The 20314-nt window shown below is 29.0% G+C and overlaps 1 protein-coding gene across 1 annotated transcript; it reads left to right on the top strand.

Moving 5' to 3' along the window:
• The first annotated feature begins 3562 nt into the window (after positions 1-3562).
• On the top strand, positions 3563-8140 carry LOC129304013 (putative disease resistance protein At5g05400). The gene is made up of 3 exons (XM_054943628.1): positions 3563-3566; positions 3778-3814; positions 6358-8140. The coding sequence occupies exon 3, from the start codon at positions 6363-6365 to the stop codon at positions 7059-7061; it is 699 nt and encodes a 232-aa protein (XP_054799603.1). The 5' UTR covers positions 3563-3566; positions 3778-3814; positions 6358-6362; the 3' UTR covers positions 7062-8140.
• The last annotated feature ends 12174 nt before the right edge of the window (positions 8141-20314 follow it).

The following is a 20314-nucleotide window of genomic DNA, read 5'->3' as shown; positions in this document are numbered from 1 at the left end:
TAAAATACAATTATATCATTCACATAAACACATGTATATGAATTATATTAAAAAAATCAAATATAGAAATTAAGTTACCATTTAGGTTTCTTCATAAAATAAAAATTTTCAGACAGCAATATTTTTATTTATATTGATGGCAAATTCAAAGATTCTTTGTAATACAAAAAATATGCTATAATTTTAGGGAACATGAGGAGTAATTTTAGATAACTAGCAAGTTAGGTTTTCGGTGCCTCTCGCGTCTATTCCATTTCTACTTAATTAGCATTTTTTAAGTTTCGAATACGCCAACTGTTAATGTGGGAGACGCTTTTGATAAAAACTATTAATAATGGTATTATAAATAAAAATCAGGAAGTGGTTTCGATCAAATACAAACAATTTCATTAAAATAATAAGTGACCACAGCTGTATGTCACGTTTATTTAATTAATTAATTTCTTAAAAAGCATTAAATTAATAAGGAGACCAAGACCTTGAAGACTGATTTTGAAGTTCTGCAAGATAGTGTGAGAGCTTGTCTGGTGCTTTCTGTTCGTAGAGTGTGAAGCAAGAGCTTGCTTTGCAGAAGACGATTCAACTCAGGTTAGCCTCTCTGTTCGGTGCTGTGTTTGAGTTTTTTCTGTTTTATTTTTTTAAAACCCAGTATCTGATACTTTAATAAGTTGATTACTCTATCTTATTCCATTTACTGGATAGTTTTATAGATGATTCTATCATTTTAACTCTTCATCTTCATTAATGTTAATTCAAAGTCATTTAGATTAATAGTGAATATCAGATCTATTGTCCTTGATAGTTTTACAGATGCTTCCACGCTTCTATCTTACCAGATAGTTTTATACAAGTGTTCTTCCAGGCCCCCTTAATCTTTTAATTAGAGCTTTTTTTTTTTTTTTTCAAAATAAAAGCTCTTCAATGGGCGAGGCACCCTGTCGTAAGTCTTATCTTTCTAAAGTTTAAAAGAACATTTTTTTTCTGACCACCCCGATATGTTTTGAGATTTTCTTAATTTGATTGAGATTTTCTTATTGTTGCAATTTTCAATTTATTTTTTATTCTTTTATTTTTTTCAGTAAAAAAATTTAGTTGATTTGAGTTCACTTAAATTTGTATTTCTGCAAGTTATTTTAAATAATGTAATTGGTTTACACACACATATAAATATTATTGGGAGCATTTCAGTTCAAGATGCTATTAAAACACTAAATGTAAACACCTTTTTCAATTAAAACACTAAATGTAAACACCTTTTTCAATTAAAATTGTGTTGTGAAAGAAAAATCTTAAAAAAAAAAAGAAAGAAAGAAAAGACGGAAGAAGTGGGTATAAAAGCTAAAGTGCGCGGGAAAATGATAAGGATGATGCGGGAAGCCAATAAAGCATTGGCCCAAGGCTGTGGCTATTCTAGTGAATTAGGACATGATTGAAAATATGTTCTGAAACAGTTTTTTTTTATTATTCAAAACAAGAGAATAAAAAATTTATTTAGTAATGTATTTTTAAAAAATAAAAAATAAAATATTGTTTTGAAGAATAGAAAAATAAAAAAAAATTTTATGTGTTCTGAAATTATTATTCTGGAGAGCAAGAGATAATGAGAAAAATATATATATTTATTATTTTTGTGTTTTCAAAATATATTTTATAAAATACCAGTTCTTAAAATAATAAAATAAAAATAGTTTCAAACAACCCTTATTTTCTTTTGAATACAATAATTGTACATCAAATATTATCACAACTAATTAAAGTCTGTGATATATATATATACATATATATATAAAGCCTGAGATATATCTGCTTTTCTCTGAAAGTGTGAGAGATTACTGAGTTCTTTTGCAGCTTCTATGCCAAATGCATATTTGATAAAGTTTTCTTATAAACCAAAGGCAAACTTGTGTTTGGTTTTTGTCTTTGCTTCTTCAATTCAATCATTCACTACTCTTAAACTCTGTATCTTGCGTTTTGTTCATTAGGTGCATACGTAGTGAAAAAGCTTGTTTTGGAGGAGACCGCTTAAACCAGGTTAGCTTCTGTTTGGTGGTGTTGCCCTGTTTCTCAGTTTTTGATATCTTTTTAGCATCGTAATATGATATGTTTCTGAAGAACTTGTAGCATAGAGTTTTAGAAAAATGCTTATATACATATCATCTATCAACAAGATCTTCATATTAATAACGGGATTTGAGTTTATGACCTGTTAGGTTTTGAATCAAATTTTTATTAACTAGACTAAACTTTTATTGACAATTGATGTTTTCTTATTTTTTTCTTTCTCTTTAATGTTTTATGTTTCTCCATAAAGGAAAAATTAGTTGAGTTATAAGTTACAACAAAATATTCATGTGACCTTATGAATTTTTTTTTTTACAAGAAAGTTATTTCTTTTGTTTTTTTATAAGATTAGGAGTATTATTTATTCAGATATTTAAGAGATTAATCATTTTTTTTGTTTTTGAGAGTAAATAATTAATAAATCCCTCCAAAGTCCTCTAGATTTACAAAGTTTTGTCAAATTACATAAAGATGTACTTTTGTAGTTTAGGAGGATTTTTTGTCAAATTTTAAAAGCCAGGGAGATTATTCACACACTCAAGTTAAGCTTACGATTCATATACAAAATCGGCATACATTTAATTTTCCATAATTTATTTAATACTTATAATAAATCTGTATCAATTTCACACGCTACGTACGCACCAAATGTAAATTGATTTCATAGATTTCATTGTTAAGTGGCGATAACTAATAAGTAATTGTTAGAATACTATTTTCATTTATTTGGATCTCCTCAATTGAGTAAATTACAAAATTAAGGCTGTATCTAAATTTGATTTATTAGATGCTTAATATTTTTTACTTTTAACTTTTTAAAATAGTTTTGAATTTTATATAGTGAACATATTATTTTTACTTTCCACTTTTTCCAGCAAAAATATTATCTTAAAAAATCAAACTCCCCACATTGAATTTCAATAATTTATTTCATAATGCATATTCAATTGAAGATCCTAGATTCAAGTACTTCATCCAAAAATTGGATCTGTACGTTGTTTCTATGTTTTTTTAGATAATTTTTTGGAAGGGAATGCCCAGTGCTTAGAAAATTAAGTAAAAAAGAAATTTAAATGTTATAATAAGAGAAAAATTTGGATAAAATTTTTGTAAAACTATATTATTAGTTTGCATTGGATACATAAGCAACTGCGTGTCTTTTCTTGAGATATCTTGGTAACTTTTGTTGGTAAGATAACTAAGAAATAACAGTAGAGAAATTTGTGGTAAAAAAAAATAAAAAACAAAAGGATAAAAAAGTTAATTTTAAACTTTTAAAGGTAAAGGTGAAAGGGTTTTTTGCAATTGTCTCAAAATTTATAGAAGTTTTATATATTTTAGCCTTCTTTTTATAAAAACATATTCCCTTCGTTTCTTTTGTGACTTAAAAAATTCGTTTTATATTTACCTATCATTTTAATTTACAAGTTTAAGGCCTAACATTTTCCCTTCAAACCATAAGACAAGCTGTGTATTCTGAATCTATATGTAGGAAGCTTAAACCACAAAATATAGTATAGGTTCTGAATAAACGGTAAGCAAGTTTATTGAAAATTACTAAGAGTAGATAATTATAACTATTCGTTTTAAAATTAAATGTTCTGAATGCTCTTTCTTATTGAAAAAAAGACTTCAACTTCAAGCCAAATGTGAAATCTCTCAAATTGCAAGATATAACTGAAATTGGCCTTCTTTGATTGTTGTTGCATGCACATAGATTGCTTACTTTGGATTCCAAAAAAGCTGAAGACAGGTTAGCTTTTGATCTTCTTGTTATGTTCTTTATTAGCTCCATTCCCATAAACTTCAACCTTTAATTATTTTTATTTAGTATACATGTTTTTTAACTTTTAATCAACTTTTGTTGGATATGCTTTTATCCATGTTTCTTGATCTTCAACAATATTCAAGGTTTATTCTTTTTTCCCCCTTGGTGTTCACAGTCATTCTTATACAATTACATATATAATTTTGAACTACAAATAGAACATTTTAACATGACACTTGGCATGTTTTAAACTTAGAAGGATTTTAAATATAGGATGGGCATAGCATGTGTAGGGTCAACATTACTTTTATATTTCTTTTCTTGTTGTTTTTCATCATTCATGTAGCGATAGATACTTTCTCATTTTACTTTGATTAATTCTTTAATTTGATTGATATTTTCTCATTTTCTCAATTTTTATTTTTTTTTCACTCTATTATTGATAATTTTGGCTTAAGGATATAATAGTTAAGGAGGCCAGATATACTAAGAAGGTTAGTATATTTTTTAGATAATTAATTGAAAAAAAATATAAATGTTTTTTAAAAAATTTATTACTTACACCCTTAAATTGCACAAAATATTCAAAATGTTCCAAATTAACTCAAAAGTTTGTGGAATCAACCTTTTTGTTTGCTATTAGTTTTTTTATGTTATGTTTAATAATTGTTTGAAACTCAATTTTTACATTATTTATTTTCATGTAACATTTTTTTAATAAGTAATCAACTCTTTCCTTACGCGATAAACTCTTTAAAAGTTTATGGGCAGTGTCATCATTTGCATATTCTTTATTATCACTCATTGCTAATTTTTCTGCAATATATGCATGGATGATTTTTTTGCTGCATGTTATAAACAAGAAAAATGGCTTTCGCCTTTTAAATCTAGATTTCTTATTAAGTTCAGAGATGAACCAATATATTGATGTTTAACATAAATTTTAATAGTTGAGTTAATTTAGATGGTTTATATGTTAAATTTTCATTATTTTTAATTTTAAATTAAACTATTATTATTATAACAGTGATAGTTACAATATTGCTTTTATTTCATCATACTAAATGTTCATTTTTACCCGTATTTGAATTATAATTTTCTCTCTTTTTTTCCCCCTTTGGCCAACGAATTGTAATTTTCTCATATGCACAGGTTGAGTTGCTTTACATGGACATGATCCTTAAACGTTTGATATGTACAAATAACTTCCATTACCTTTACAACTTTTTGATAATTATATTCTTTAATTTTTTTTTCATTTATGCAAACAACTTCCTATCATTAATTAACTATCCGTATTTTTCTAAAATAATCAACTTTTTTCTCAACTGAGAAATTTTTTAAAAGTTTATGGGCAGGGTAATTTGCATATATTTTTATTATAATACAGTCCTAATATTTCTACATAATAACCATTGATACTTTTTGGTATAAAGAAGAAAAATGTCTTAGCACCTTTTAATCTAGATTCTTTATCAATTTCAAGGATGAACCAGTAGATGTTTCAATTATATTTGAATACTTTAGAGTTAATTTGGATGTCTTAGATTTTCGATCATCTTCATGTTTTATTTTCAATCGAAATATATTTATTAATATATATTGATAAATCAAAATCAATTTTGTTTCAAAATATTTTTTTCTATATTTAATTAGGTCGAACCCTTTTATTTTTTTAATCTAAAGTAAGGTCATATTATTTTAATTAAAAATAAAATATTTATTTTTTATTAATATTATTTAATTTTCTTATCATTGGTTGAGTTGCTTTTAATGGAGAATTATGGGTTCTATATTGTTAGCAAGTTGTGGATGCAGCAATATATTATGACTCCTGTCCTTCTTTCCGCTTGAAAAGTTTGTGTTCTTGTGTGTGCAGCAACATGCCTTTTTCTCAAGTATCAATTATACCTGACCTTCTTCGAATTATCTATTTTCTTACTAAATTTTCTATTTATGTTTTTGAACAAAATATTTAAGAAGATATTCTGAGGAAAATTTTAAAGCATTTATTTCAATATTATTTTTTTAAAAAAATATTAAATTTAATCTATTTGTAGTTTTTTAACATTTCCTTTTTTTGATAAAAAGTGCTAAATTACCCAAAAAAATAATTGAAAAATTTTAAAGACTCATAAGTTTAGAACTGAATGCAAAGGATTAAGAATTAAATTTTTTTTTATAAATTATATAGCTAAATTGATATATATTGATTTTTTAAGTTATCAAATACTTTCTTAATTTACAACATAAATTTGTCCATGTGAATTTAGAAATGTTCTTTTTTCATTTCTTTTTTGGTCTTTTTTTTTTTGTTTGCAAGGAAGTTATTTCTATTGTCACCAAGGATTTTTTGTTTTAAAAAAAAAAATCGTAAGATGAATTTGATTTTCAAAGTCTTTAAGTATTGATAATATGAGTCCTTAATTATCATTTTACCTCCGTCTAATATCAATAATTACTTTTATAGCATTCAAAATTATGATTATATTATCTCTCAAATTATAGCTACATTATTGCACTTGTAGAGGACATGGACATCATTGTCTCTATCGTAAATGATATTTTGAGCAAGTTAGTGGATGCAACAATACATGAAGCTTCTTATTCTTGCTACTTCAACAAGTACGTCAAAGAGCTTGAAACAAAGAAAACAAAGTTGCAATCCAAAATAGGAGATGTTCTTCAACGAGTTAAAGAGGATAAGAAGCATACAAGGAGTGTTGTTAAAGAAGTTGAGAAATGGCTGTGTGAAGCGGACTCTTTGGTGGCAAAAGCGGTGCAACTAGAAATAAAGATAAAGAACAAAAACAAGACATCTTGTTTTAAGTATTTTCCTAATCTGATCAAGCATTACACTCTTGCTAAACAACTTGAAGGGAAGATCAATGAAATTAAAGGGCATTGCAATATTGCATTACTAGAATTTTCTCGATTTGACCCACTTGATGGCATGAGATATTATTCTTTTGAAAGTTTTGTACCCTTTGAGAGCAGACAGGCGGCATATGATGAACTTTTGGAGGCACTTAAAGATAAGCATGTGAACTTGATTGGATTGTATGGTATGGGGGGATGTGGGAAAACGACCTTGGTTAAAGAAGTGGGGAAAGAAGTAGAAAAGTTTTTCAATAAAGTTATCTTTGTTGTTGTGTCTAATATCTTTGAAGTCAAAAGAATTCAAGAAAATATAGCAAGCCAACTTACTAATCTTGAATTCAAGAAAATATAGCAAGCCAACAAGAGAGGGCCAAGCGATTATCCATGAGATTAGGGAGTGGGGAAATGTTCCTGATTATTCTAGATGATGTATGGAAGAAGCTTGATTTTGAGGCCATAGGGATTCCTCTTGTAGAAGATAAAAAAAAAGTTATTGCACTGTACTTATAACTACTCAAAAAGTTCAAGTATGTAGATTGATGAATTGCAAAACAAGAATTCCCTTAAAGGAATTAGAAGAGGTTGAAGCATGGAAGCTCTTTCAAATGTATTCAAGGACATTTGATGGTGACACTACTAGTCCCTTAAAGAGATTGGCACAAGAAATTACAAAAGAATATGGTGGTTTACCTGTTGCTATTACTGTTGTAGCCAGCACTTTAAAGGAAAACCTTAATATGAGTGGGAGGAAGCATCAAGAACACTAAAAGATTCAATCCTTCTTGATTTTGATGATGAGGGATTAAGAAATCCTTACTCATGTCTTCAGTTCAGTTATGAAAATCTAAAAGATGAAGTAGCCACGTCAATCTTCTTATTGTGCTCTGTATTTCCTGAAGATTATGCAATTCTAATAGAGAAATTAACCAAGTTCAGAGTAGGGCTTGGTCTTGTATTGGAAGAAGTTGACTCTTATCAAAGGACAAGAAACCAAGTGATCATTAAAGGCAGAGATAGGCTCATAGATTCTTGTTTGTTGCTAAAAGTTGATGATGGAAATAGTCATGTCAAAATGCATGATTTGGTTCATGATGTAGCCTTATGGATTTCAAAGAAGGAGATTAGATTGATTAATAGGGAAAATAAAAGAAAAAAAGTATTGAAGGATGATAGTGTAAGATATTTATGGTTTGATGACATGGAGTCATTTTCTCATAAGTTAGATTGCCCTAAACTTGAGTTTCCTTGTATATGCATAAAAAAAACTATGCTATTGAACTAACAAATGTTTTTCTCAAATATAAGGAGAAGCTTTGAGTTTTGATTTTTGAATGTAAAGTATTTTCATGGAATCAAAAAACAAAAATCCTACAATTCTCAAAGTCAGTCCATTTGATAAATAATCTTAGTTGCCTATTCTTGGACAATTGGTTGTTAGAAGACATCTCTTTCATTGAAAGCCTCAACAGACTTAAGTCTCTTGCATTATGGAATTGTTCTTTCAATGAATTGCCTAAATGCATTGTAGAACAAGAGAACATGAGATTATTAGATATTTGGAAGTGTAAAATTCAAAAGAATACTTATGATGTGATCGGAATGTGTTCCCAATTGGAAGTATTGTATTTTTGTGAAAATAAAGGAGTTTGGCTAGACCAAGGTAAGAATATTGGTGATTTCTTCAATAAATTTACACCAAAATTAGATAGTTATTGTATAGATTTTGGAAGCAATATTTTCTATCAACAAAAGTTTTCTATTGCAAAAAGTCTACATGTTGATGATTTTGAAACTTGTGTGTCAAATGTAACAATTAAGGATATGATGCAAAGAGCAGAGGTTCTTTTCATAAGGAGAATCACAAGTTGTAAATATATATTCCCTAATGTGTTTGAAACAATAGGAGGGGATATGAATGCTTTGGCTAAACTTTCAGTCCTTTTCTCGGAGGAGATAAAGTACATGATAGACCTTACAAATCATTTAGGTGAAGTTGGAATTATCTCCAAATTGACTCATCTAACAATAGAAGGGATGAAGCATTTGAAGTCCTTGTGTGTTGGTCAGCTTCCTTTAAGCTTTTTTGCAAAATTAGAAGTACTAAAGATAAAAAATTGTGATTCACTTGATCATATATTAGAAGAAGAAAGGGGGGAGATAGTTGCATATGATAGTGGAAATCAAAGCAGCTATGGATCTGCATTCCCAAATTTGAAAGAACTAGCCATAAATGGGTGTCCTCAACTAGAATACTTAATGCCCGTCTCTTGTGCTCAAAGCCTTGCAAAATTGGAAGATCTACAAATAATGAATGCTCCTAAATTAAAAAGTGTGTTTGGCCCATCCATTTATGAAGATCCAAACCAAAATGAATTCCAAATCATCCAATTTTCGTCTTTGAGAAACCTAACTTTACGAGCCTTGTCAAGTATCATTAGCATTTGTCTAAAAAATTATCATCCAACATGCCCATCTTTGACAGATATGTGGTTGGATAATTGCAATCAATTAAATTCCATGTCCATGAATCATTGGATTAATGGATACGGATTAAGTCAAATGCATGATCAGATAGCATTAGAGGTATGATGTCTTCTAATATGATATTGTTCATTTTATTTTATTGTATTATTTTTTAATTATACATGATTATTTTAAATATTCAAAAATGGTTCAACATCTATTGGTTTATCAATATAGTTTAACGTTTGTTGCAGTTTAATGAAGAAAAATTTGTGTCCTCTATGTTTAATCTATTAGAACGTCAATAGTTCATGTAATAAAGGAGAACATATTAATTTCTAATTAAAATTTCCATTTGGACTCCTAAATGAAATGAATTTAATTTATGGATGTTGATGTTGATTGAATTTTAAAGTATCTACAATGAGAAATGAAGAAGAGGGTGATTGGTAAAGTACACGTGGTAGAGAGAACAACATGGCATACTTACTTTCTTGCTTTTATATATTTGTGGAACATATGTAATTAATTATGCTGATTGTTGTTCAATGTCATTATGTAACTTATGGGTTCATATTCTTTTGTACTTGTAGGAGTTGTTGTAGCAGTGTCCTCACTGCAAACATTACAATCACTTCATGTAACTAATATTGAAATAGAAGTCATTTTTAATGTGGATGGGATTCCTAACAATGCACAACAAGTGAACTATAGCTTACAACAGCTTCAATTGAGGGATCTACCAAAGTTGAGGGATATATGGAGGGGTCCCAAAATTTCTTACTCCTTCAACATGTTGATTATTTATGTATTTGGAGTTGTAACAATTTGAGAGTTATATTCCCCACATCCATGTCGAGAAGCCTACCACAATTGAGAATGCTTAGCATTTGGGAATGTAAGGATTTGGAAGAAATAATTGGAGATGATGAAGAAGAAGAAAATCAAAATGTGCTAAATCCTCACCAACCTGCTGTCTTCCCAAATCTAACCACAATCTATATTGGAGATTGTGATAAGTTGAAATGTGTATTCCCTGTGTCTACATGTCATGTGCTCCCATATTTGGAAAGTATCAGCATAAATTCCTATAAGGAATTAGAGGCAATCGTCAAAGAAAATCAAAATGTACTCAATCCTCAACAACCTGTTGGCTTCCCAAGTCTCACCACAATCTTCATCCATGATTGTCATAAATTGAAACGTGTATTCCCTATTCTAGCATGTGGTATGCTCCCCAAACTAAAAGTAATTATGATAGCTAAAGTATCAGGGCTAGAGAGAGTATTGGGAGATGAAGTAGCAAAGACAATGCCTATAAAAGAAACTCTCATTCCCAACTTAAAGGTTGCCATACTTCTTCAACTGCTAAAACTCACTGCACACATCCTTGACATTCATAATCTCCAAAGTGTGAGATATCTTGTTATAGATCAGTGTCCCCAAATCTCCACTACTCTCACTCCCACTATAGCTCCTCAAGCTTTGCTACAAATATTAGAAAATAGTTCAGGTACTCAATATTATTTGTGCTTGTGTGATGGTTGTGTGTGTGTGTGTGTGTGTGTTTCTTATCATTATGATTATTGCTTCCACTCTGTCATCAATATCAAGTTTTCATCTTACTTAAAGTGTTTCAATGATATGTATATATATACACATACTCATATAAGAAAAGTATATATTTAATGATATTTTAAATTTATATATTTATTTCTTTAATTTCAAAAATATATATCGGTCATTTTATTAAAAAAAAAACTAATGGGAGACGAAGGATTTGGCGATTTACTATAAACATAAATGAGGAGTATTTCAAGATCCATGGTAAAGAAATATAGGGTTGTTAGTTTAGTGTTTTTTTCCCCCTTTATATAATAGTTAGCTTATTTTTGTGGATCCAGATCCTTTTAGAGGCATTTTCTCTCAACATCTCTTAGTATCTCAATCTCAGCCCTTCAATAAATATTTAATGTCTCATACTTTTTCACATCATCCCATGTAGAAATAATTTTATTGTAAGAATAATTCTTTCAACTTGTCCTAAAAAGTTTCTCTTTAGATATTTTAAAATAAATTTTTGTTAAATAAATTATGTCAGAATTTGAATTAGCCAGATGATAAGTACCTACTTATATTCTGACTTATGTTCTAAATTTTTTTAAACATATTAAATAGATCAGGTCAGAGTTTGAATAAGCCAAACTGCACCTACTTGTAGTTTGATTTATTTTATAGATTTTTTTAAACAGATTTTTATTAAATAAGTCTCTTTGCAAAAATTTGCAAGATAATTTTTTAGAACAAGTTTTGAATATAGAAAATTAAATAAAAATTTTAATAAAAGAATTATTTTTAAAATAAAATTATTTCTAAATGGGATGATGTGTCAAAATATGGAACATTGGATTTTATTGAAGGGTTGAGATTGGAATGCTGAGGGAAAACGCCTCTGTCTAAATCCAGTTTTATACTTCTCTCTCTTCACTTGTGCATTAAGGATGCAAGTAGTAAAAAAAATTTCCAAAAAAAGCATATGGAAACAACATATCACTTTTACTAGTTACAACTTGACCACACTTAAAAAGTTCTTATATTATCTCATCACTTTGTTGTGCATGGTTTTTTGTCCGAATTTCTAAGATTGAAGTGTCAATTATTAAAGCATATAATTCAGGTTTTGTAATTACTAATAACTACTAATTAATTATCATAGCTTGTGAGAATATATTTTCATTATTAAAGCACATCAAACATAACTTATCAATAAAAATAAATTGTTTTGATGATAGCCACATGAAAATAGTTGAACTATGTGATTGTCAGCAAAATTTTATTTGAGAAACGTGTGGTAAGTCGTATTTTTTATTATTCCAATACTTAACTATATAATTAATAATGTCTGTGAGTGTTTGGGAGGAATTATTGTTGATACGATTATTAAGTCATGTAATGTCATTATAAATCATATAGATTATAGAGGTTTTAGTTCGTTATGGTATAAAAGATTGTTGGAAACACTAGGAATGGATGTTGAAGACAATGAGCAAGAATTGACCTCTGTTGCTTCACCAACTTTGAAATAGGTATATCTGTGTCTATGTAGAGAATTTATAGCTAATGTAACTCTCTGGGGAACTCCAGTGAAGCTTAATTACGTGATGCTAAATAAAAAATAACACCTTATTAATTTTCTATTTCCTACAAGGTTTTGAAGAGCCCAAAGAACAATGTAGTGCTGATGATGATACAAACATAACAGAGCAAAAGGTAATTGCAACTCTGCTTCAATTGCTTTTCACTCAAGTAAAGCTTAGCACTTGCAGCTATAAATAACACCTTATTAATTTTATCCTTCCTTTAAAGCATTGAAGAGTCTGAAAAACAAAGTTCTGATGATGTCTCAAACTTGGTAGAACAAAAGGAAATGGCAGCTCTACTAATGGTTCAGTTACTTTATACTCAAATAAAGCTTAACACACGATGCTATAAACAACTCTTAATTAATTTTCTATTTCCTACAGAGTGTTGAAGAGTTCAAAGAATAGAGTTCTGATGATGGCACTAACGTAGCAGAGAAAAAGGTAATAATAGCTCTGCTAATAAATTCAATTACTTTATATATATGACTACAAAGTTTCACATCTTTTTTCATTGTACAGAGAATTGAAGGTATTGTTGAAGAAAGTTCTACACCTAAATATGCTACAGTAATTGTGCAAGAAACTTATCTAGACTTAACAACCTCACTCCAAGGCTCATTAGTTTCTCCACCCACATGACTTCCACAGGTATTGCTCAAACTATGATTTTAGACCTTATACTTGTGCCTTTGCAACATTGCCAACTTCTTTAACAAATCCTAAATTCAATTCCATATATGATCGGATGCTAATGAATGCATATATTCTTAACAAAATCCTTTTCGATTCTATCTATATATCAATTAATTAATTTTTTATGAGGAGATGGTGAATGGAATATTAGCTAATTACTCAAGATTTGTAGGATAACATGCAACAATCACTCGCAAAAACTGATATTGCTCATAACAAATAATAAAACTCCTTATAAAATAAAAGTAATGCTTTATGTAGCTCATGTGATTTAGATATATAGTGTCATAGATCACTTTGTATTCTCCTTTTTCACTTTGAGATAGTGTCATGTATATAGAAATCAAAGTTTCCAAGAAAGAAATTCATGAAAGGAAAATAAAAAAAAGTGTAAAGCTCATGGGATTTTCATTTTTTTCTTGCTATGCAAGGTGTTGAAAGGTTTGAAGGTTCTACACTAGATAATGCCAAGGTATAATTACCTCATTGACTCATTTAAAGCCAGCAAAGTCACTCTATGGTTCTCTGTCTAAGGCATTTCCACATGATGATGCCAATGATAGTAACTTATTTAATTTCCCCTTCTATACAGAATATTGAAGAGTCCAAAGATCAAAGTGGTGATCATAAGACAAACATACCAAAGAAAAATGTAATACCATCTCTGCCAGTAGATTCAAAATTTAATTCCTACTACATATATGATGTAATAAAGTTAAATTTCTTTCAGAGTGTTGAAGAGAGTTTTGCATTAAAATCTCATTTGGACCCAACAAGATCACTCCAAAGTTCACATGCTAAAGAACTTCCACAGGCATACCCGTATATTCTTTAAATTAATGCTTTATTCAGCTCATCTGTTTATGGTATCCCATAAATTACTAGTAACTCTCACTTTCATCTACAAAACAAAGAGCTACAAAAATGTTAAAGGGTGTGTGAGAATAGTCAAATTAATATTTAATGTATTTTATTAGAGAAATTTATTCCTTAAATATAGGGATATGATTAGATGGGATCATGGGAGTTAATATTTTATTTGATTTTATTCCCTGTATAGATTTTATCTTGTAATTTGTATATATGTGACTTGCATCTATGAATAAAATAAATAAGTTTTCTCTGATCCGAGATGCCACAGGTTGTTCAATGAATTGATTTTGAATGATAAATATAATTGAAAATAGCAATAATGCTAGAAGGTTCAACAACATAATGTTATTATAGTTGCATGATCAATTCATTAAGCACACAAAAAGATTACTTCAGAGCTCCTTAATAACTTCTTTGCCTAAAGCATTTCTCTATGCATCTTTTTAGAACTTACAATCTCACTTATGTGATTATATAACTATATGAGATAAGGTTTTTGATTATTTTTTTTTCTAACTATTCTGTTTATTTTGTTCTTGGAAAAACCAAGGTCAACCAACGAGAAGCAATTATTGAAAAAGACATTAAAACCAATCCAATTGTTGGTACTATCATGAATGAGATGACAAAGGTATATGCAATCTCACTGATCTATGCCTTTCACCTAGTTCTTTTTCATGTTTGTCACTTTATTTAATCACCTTTTTATTTTTTGTGTTTGAATTACAAGAATGTCCATGTTTGTGTCAAAGGAGCATTGTAAAATAAGTTGATTCACATAATAAAACTGAAACATATAATTTGGTCCTATGCAGGGTGCTAAAGGGAGAATTGAAGGTTCAATAACAAAAAATGCTAGAATAGTTACATCATCCATTCTTTCACAACCATCATTACCCCATGTAAGCTAATCAGTTTTATTATTTTTTCAGCCTAAAACGAGTATCTAGGTATAATGATTCTTTAGATTTCCCACATATGAGATTATAGAATTTTCATATCAATTTTAAGTGATTAATATCAACAATCTTGTCAGTTATTTCTTTGTTTTCAAAATGAATTAAATTCTTTTATAACTTTATAAGTAATGTTATAAGTTATTATCTATATATTTCTTACTTTCTAACCAAAAGTAACTTGGAAACCTAATGCATTTTTATATGCATTTTTTCACTTAGGAGGAAATCAATGTCAATCAAAATGAGAAAAAGATAAAGTCTAGTCCTGTAACAAATCTTCAAGATTTTGGTGCTGAGCAATTACCAACAACATTAGCACTTGTTGTTTCTACCACCAAAGATGAATCTATAGTGAATGCCCTTATAGATTTAGAAGTTTGTTTGAAGATGCATCTTAAAGACATAGCAAACTTAGAGCCCAATAGCCTTCATCTTCTTACAGCTCTTAACTTTTTGTCTTGCCTTTCTTTTGAAGATGAAGCCTTATCTCTTAGACTTAAAGTTATAACACAGTCTTTGCTTCAAGAAATTCCAAGAATTCTAGATTCTTTCAAGCAAGCATTAGCTACCATTAAGAAATTTTCCAAGTTTATAGATGACACTCAAGAGAAGGAAGTAAGGTTCATGGAACAGATCTCTAGGTTGGAGAAAGAGATGCAATGTGATGAGGCCAAGATTTCATCTCTTCAGGAGAAAAAAGAGAAATGTGTAGTTGAAATTGGGGCGTTCATGAAAGATTGTGAGAATGTGACAAAGTGAAAGTTTGAAATGGTGAAAGATAAAAGGAAAGCTCAGTAGTAATTGTTTGAGGTTTATCATAAATGGTCTGTTCTGTGTAGCCAATTTCAACATAACTACATAGTTGTGGATGCTCATTAAATAATGTAGTCAGTATTGGATGATAATAGTGAATCCAAAAAAGAATATTGCAGAGAAAACGTAGAACAAATTCATAGCAGAGAAACTGAAGTCCAAGCGGCATCAGAGATCAATAATCTTTCTATAGAGGTTAGAACTAACCAATCTGTATCGTCTATTGCTTTAAAAAATCTAACAAAGGTATGCATCATTAATTTGAAGACCTTAGTTTTTAGCCATGTTTTTCTTCTACTACAAATGACATAATTCTAATATTACTTTTTCAAATATGTTTCCACTTAAAGTCTCTAAGAAACAATGCTTAGTTTCAAAATAGCTCTAACAATGCCATGTTCATGAACAAATTGTGAATTGATTATTGATTTGTTGCCATATAAATCGATAGTGATTTCTCTATGTAAAATCTTGGAGAAACTCAAATTAGAAATAATAAAATTCATGACGGAGTAAAAGTAATGCTTTCTGTATCTAACTTGATTGTATACATAAATACCAATGTTCTTACTTTTCTCTGCTATAGAGTGTAAAAGAGCCAGCGGATTAATGTGTTCAAGAGGACACTATATTAAAGAAAAATGTAGAAAAAAACTCTTTCAATATATTCAAATTCTATATTACTAAACTCATATACCTTTTGCTCTATGCAGGATGATTGAGGAAGGATTGAAGGTTTTGCTTCTCTGCCTGAAGCATTTTCACATGTAAGCTTATGATTTTAGTACTTTTTTTTTATATTTTGCAACTAATTAAGTAATGCTTCTTCAAATGTTCTATTTTTCTTTGGAATTAGACCAAGTTCAAAGGAACTGAGATGGACATTGATAATGACACTAAAGCAAAGCCCATAATAGAGCTTCAAGACATTGAGGATGATCGGCTAGTGGCAAAGGCCTTGGTGGATCTGGATGCTTGTTTGAAGATGCCTTTTAAGGACATAGTTACTTTAGATTCCAATAGTCTTTGCCTTCATAATGCTCTCAACTTCTTGTTTCACCTTTCTTTTAATGATAGAGTTTTATCCTAAGGACTTAAAGATGCAACACAATCAGTGCATTGAGATTTTGCAGGCATTATTTATTCTTTCAAGCAAGCATTTGCTATGTTGAACAAATTTTCCAGGCTTTTGAATGAAGCTCAAGATAAGGAAGCCAAGCTAAAGGAACAAAATTCTCTGCTGGAGAGAGAGATACAAGATTGTGAGGCTGAAGTGTCATCTCTTCAAGAGAAAATGAAGAAGTATTCTATAGAAATGGTTGAACTCAATAAAGAGTTTGAGAATGCAAGAAAAGTAAGGTTCGAAATGACAGAAGATCAATAAAAAGCTCAGCACCAATTGTTTCAGGCCAATCATAAGTGGTCGGTTTTGTGTAGCCAATTTCAGCTAAACAACATTGTGGTAGGAAATCTCTTTTAATACCCTTCCAGTGATGTATTTAATTTGATAACTTTGGTTTTTGTAATAATTAAGCTTTTCCATTTGGTGAATTGTTGTGGAACTTAATTGTTACAAATTGTTTAACTTGTGTCTTTAACAATCATTACTAGTGTCCATACATTTGGCATGTAATAATCTATGTTCTAATTTTTGTGTTTTTCTTATTTTGGTTTGGTTAAAATCTTCAGTGTAACCATGGTATTCCTCCACCACAAATCAGGGTTCATTAATAAAATTTAGATGTACTATCCTCTTTTTTTAAAAAAAAAAATTAATCCAAGTGACAGTTTAATATGTATGTGTGTAATTCAAAATTTATGTGTAATAAAATAAGTACTTTTATTATTATTTTTTAAAGTTCATGGTGTTTTTATAATAAATGTTTCATCTTGCAACTTAGCAATTCTTACGAAGCTCTAGAAATAATCATAATAACAATGCATTTTTTTAGGTTTATAGGTTTATCCCTTTCCATGTCTTGCATGTAATTGGAAGTATATTGGTTGATATAACAATCCAATGTAATTTTTCTTTATTTAGATATGAAAGTTTTCCAAACAATGAATATTTTGCCTTCGTGTTTCATCAAATCATATTGATTGACATAACTCACCAACTAATATTACTGATAAATGTATTCAAGTTTAAGGTCAAATTTTGTCCCTATACTTTTTTTTTTAGAAACATTGAACACCCTATACTCTTAAATGAGGCAATTTTGCACCTAAGTATTTTTTTTTTTGAGGTAAAAAAACACCCTTATGTTAAAAGGCCATTAACTTTGCCTTTTTCTGCTAATGGTCATGTGCATACTAAAGTCTTTTTCCAAAAGTATTAGGTATCTTAAATTATTTTTCTAGTAGCATTGGATGCCTTGAAGTCTTTTTAAAATAAAATTTAATAATTTAAATATTATTATTTATAAATATTCATTCAAAATTTTCAAATTACTTTTTAAATGTTAATAATTCAAACTATGATTTTATAAATTTAATTATACATGACTTTTTATTTTTTATATATCAATTTTTTATTTTCTTACTAAGACAATATCCAAATCGTTACATCTTTTGTGCATATCAAAACTTACTTATATTTTTAATATTAGTTAAGTTCATTAACTTTTTAGGTCATTTTCTATAATTTTTTTGGTCAACTAATGACATTCTTCCAAAATATTGCACTAATCAAATTTAATACTCTCTATACATTGTAATGTTAAGAGTAAAATAAAAAACATGACAAATTAAGACCAACAATATGACAAATTAAAAGATATATTTTATTTAATTAATGTGCTATAAAAAAGTTACTTAACAAGAGAAAAATGGAGAGATGAGAAGAAAAAATCTCTTTGTTAATTTGGAGGTTCATTCCCTTCAATTTTAATGCAAAATTACAAAATATAAAAAATATTAAAATATTAAATTGGGTGGTATAATGTTTTAATATAATAATATTTAAATTATTAAATATTAGAGTTAATGAGCAAAATAAACCCTAAAATATTGTGTGAAAAGTACCTTAGATCCTGAACTCTTAAAATTTGTAAAATGAATCTTGAACTTTTAAATTCATAGCAAATTAAATGCTACATTTAACTTTTTGTTAACACCATTACTATTCACCATACTGTTCACCATGGGGCCCAGTTAAATGCTGATGTGGCAATCCCTTGCCGATGTGGCATTTGTTAATTAGTAGTACAGACTCTAAACTATTAATCGAGTAACATTTTGGACCTTGAACTTTGAAATTTCAAGCAAATTACCCCTACTGTTTATGTATAGAACGTTGACTATTATTCAAACCAAATTAGCCTCAGTGTGGTCCGTTGTGATGAATGTATTATTGGTCATGACAAATGACTCATAGTATTGTGAGATGACATTCACCCCGCCTTTGCAATGTTTTACAAATGAATGGTATCTCACACTTGCATATTCTCAATAACTCTAATGTAATCTTATTTTAAATAATATTTATTTATTTAACGGTAAAAACTTGGGATCCTATTTGAAAACAAAAGGTTTAAATGTCAGAGGATTTTACGAAACGATAGATGCAAAAGTCGATGATTTCATCAATGAATTTAAAACCCAAATTATTCGATTAATTTCATCAAGTAATCACTTGATTATTTCTCTGCCTAAAACACCTTCCAATGAAACACTAAGTATACTGATAAGCTCTTTTCTTGATATATAATCATTATAAGCTGACCAAATCATATGCACAATGCCATAATTGCCACTTAATTATCCTCACTTCTTTCAGTTACACAGAACACTTAAGAGCCACAAGAACAAAATTCTCAAGAGAAAAATAATATATTAAAGAATGATGTGAGGAAAAAAAATCTATAAATTATTTTAAATACTACATAATTCATACTTATTTATGTTTTGATGCTCCCCAGGATGTTAAAGAAAGCTTTGAAGTTTCTATATATGATCCCAATTTTCTGCCTAAAGCACTTTCAAATGTAAGATTTTTAATACTTTTCTTCACAGAAATGTCATAAGATCCTTTCTAACACCTTAAGACAAATGAAGAAGAAAAAAATATGTTTCATGTCTGCTGCTACCTTAAGACAAATTTTTCTCTCTCTAACTATTATGTTTATATTGTTCTGGAAAAATTCAAGATTAACCAACCAATTATAGATGCTGAAAAAGGCAGAGACCAATCCTATTGTTGATGTCGCCATCGAAGAGCCATCAATAGTATATATGCAATCTCCATGTCCCAGTCCTTTCACCCATTTCTTTTTTTATGCATGTGACATTAGTTAATCTCACTTCTTTTTCTATTTGGTGTTGCTCAGAGTTTCAAGGTATAATTTTTTATTGAATGAGATCCTAGCAGTAAGAAAATTATAGATAATGAAGCTCTTGGAAAAATAAAAAAAAATAAACCGATGCTTTGTACAGCTAACCCAGTTATATACATAATGCCATGGTTGCAACTTATTCTCACATTTCTCTGCTACACACAGCGTTAAAGAGCGACAAGATCAAAATGCTCAACAAGAGGGAAATATATCAAAGAAAAATGTGAGAAAAACTCTATCAACTGTTTCAAATACTAAATAACACGTACTTACCTTTGTTTTATTGCTCTCCAGGATGTTAAAGGAAGCTGATTTGAAGCTTCTACA

The sequence above is a fragment of the Prosopis cineraria genome, unplaced genomic scaffold, assembly GCF_029017545.1.
Source record: "Prosopis cineraria cultivar Desert tree isolate PC_DT_omini unplaced genomic scaffold, ASM2901754v1 PC2, whole genome shotgun sequence".
Lineage (NCBI taxonomy): Eukaryota > Viridiplantae > Streptophyta > Magnoliopsida > Fabales > Fabaceae > Prosopis > Prosopis cineraria.
This window is presented reverse-complemented; position numbering and strand designations above follow the sequence as displayed.

Coding starts and splice junctions, on each gene's coding strand:
- LOC129304013 (XM_054943628.1), top strand. CDS start 6,363: ATGGACATCATTGTCTCTATCGTAAATGATATTTTGAGCAAGTTAGTG.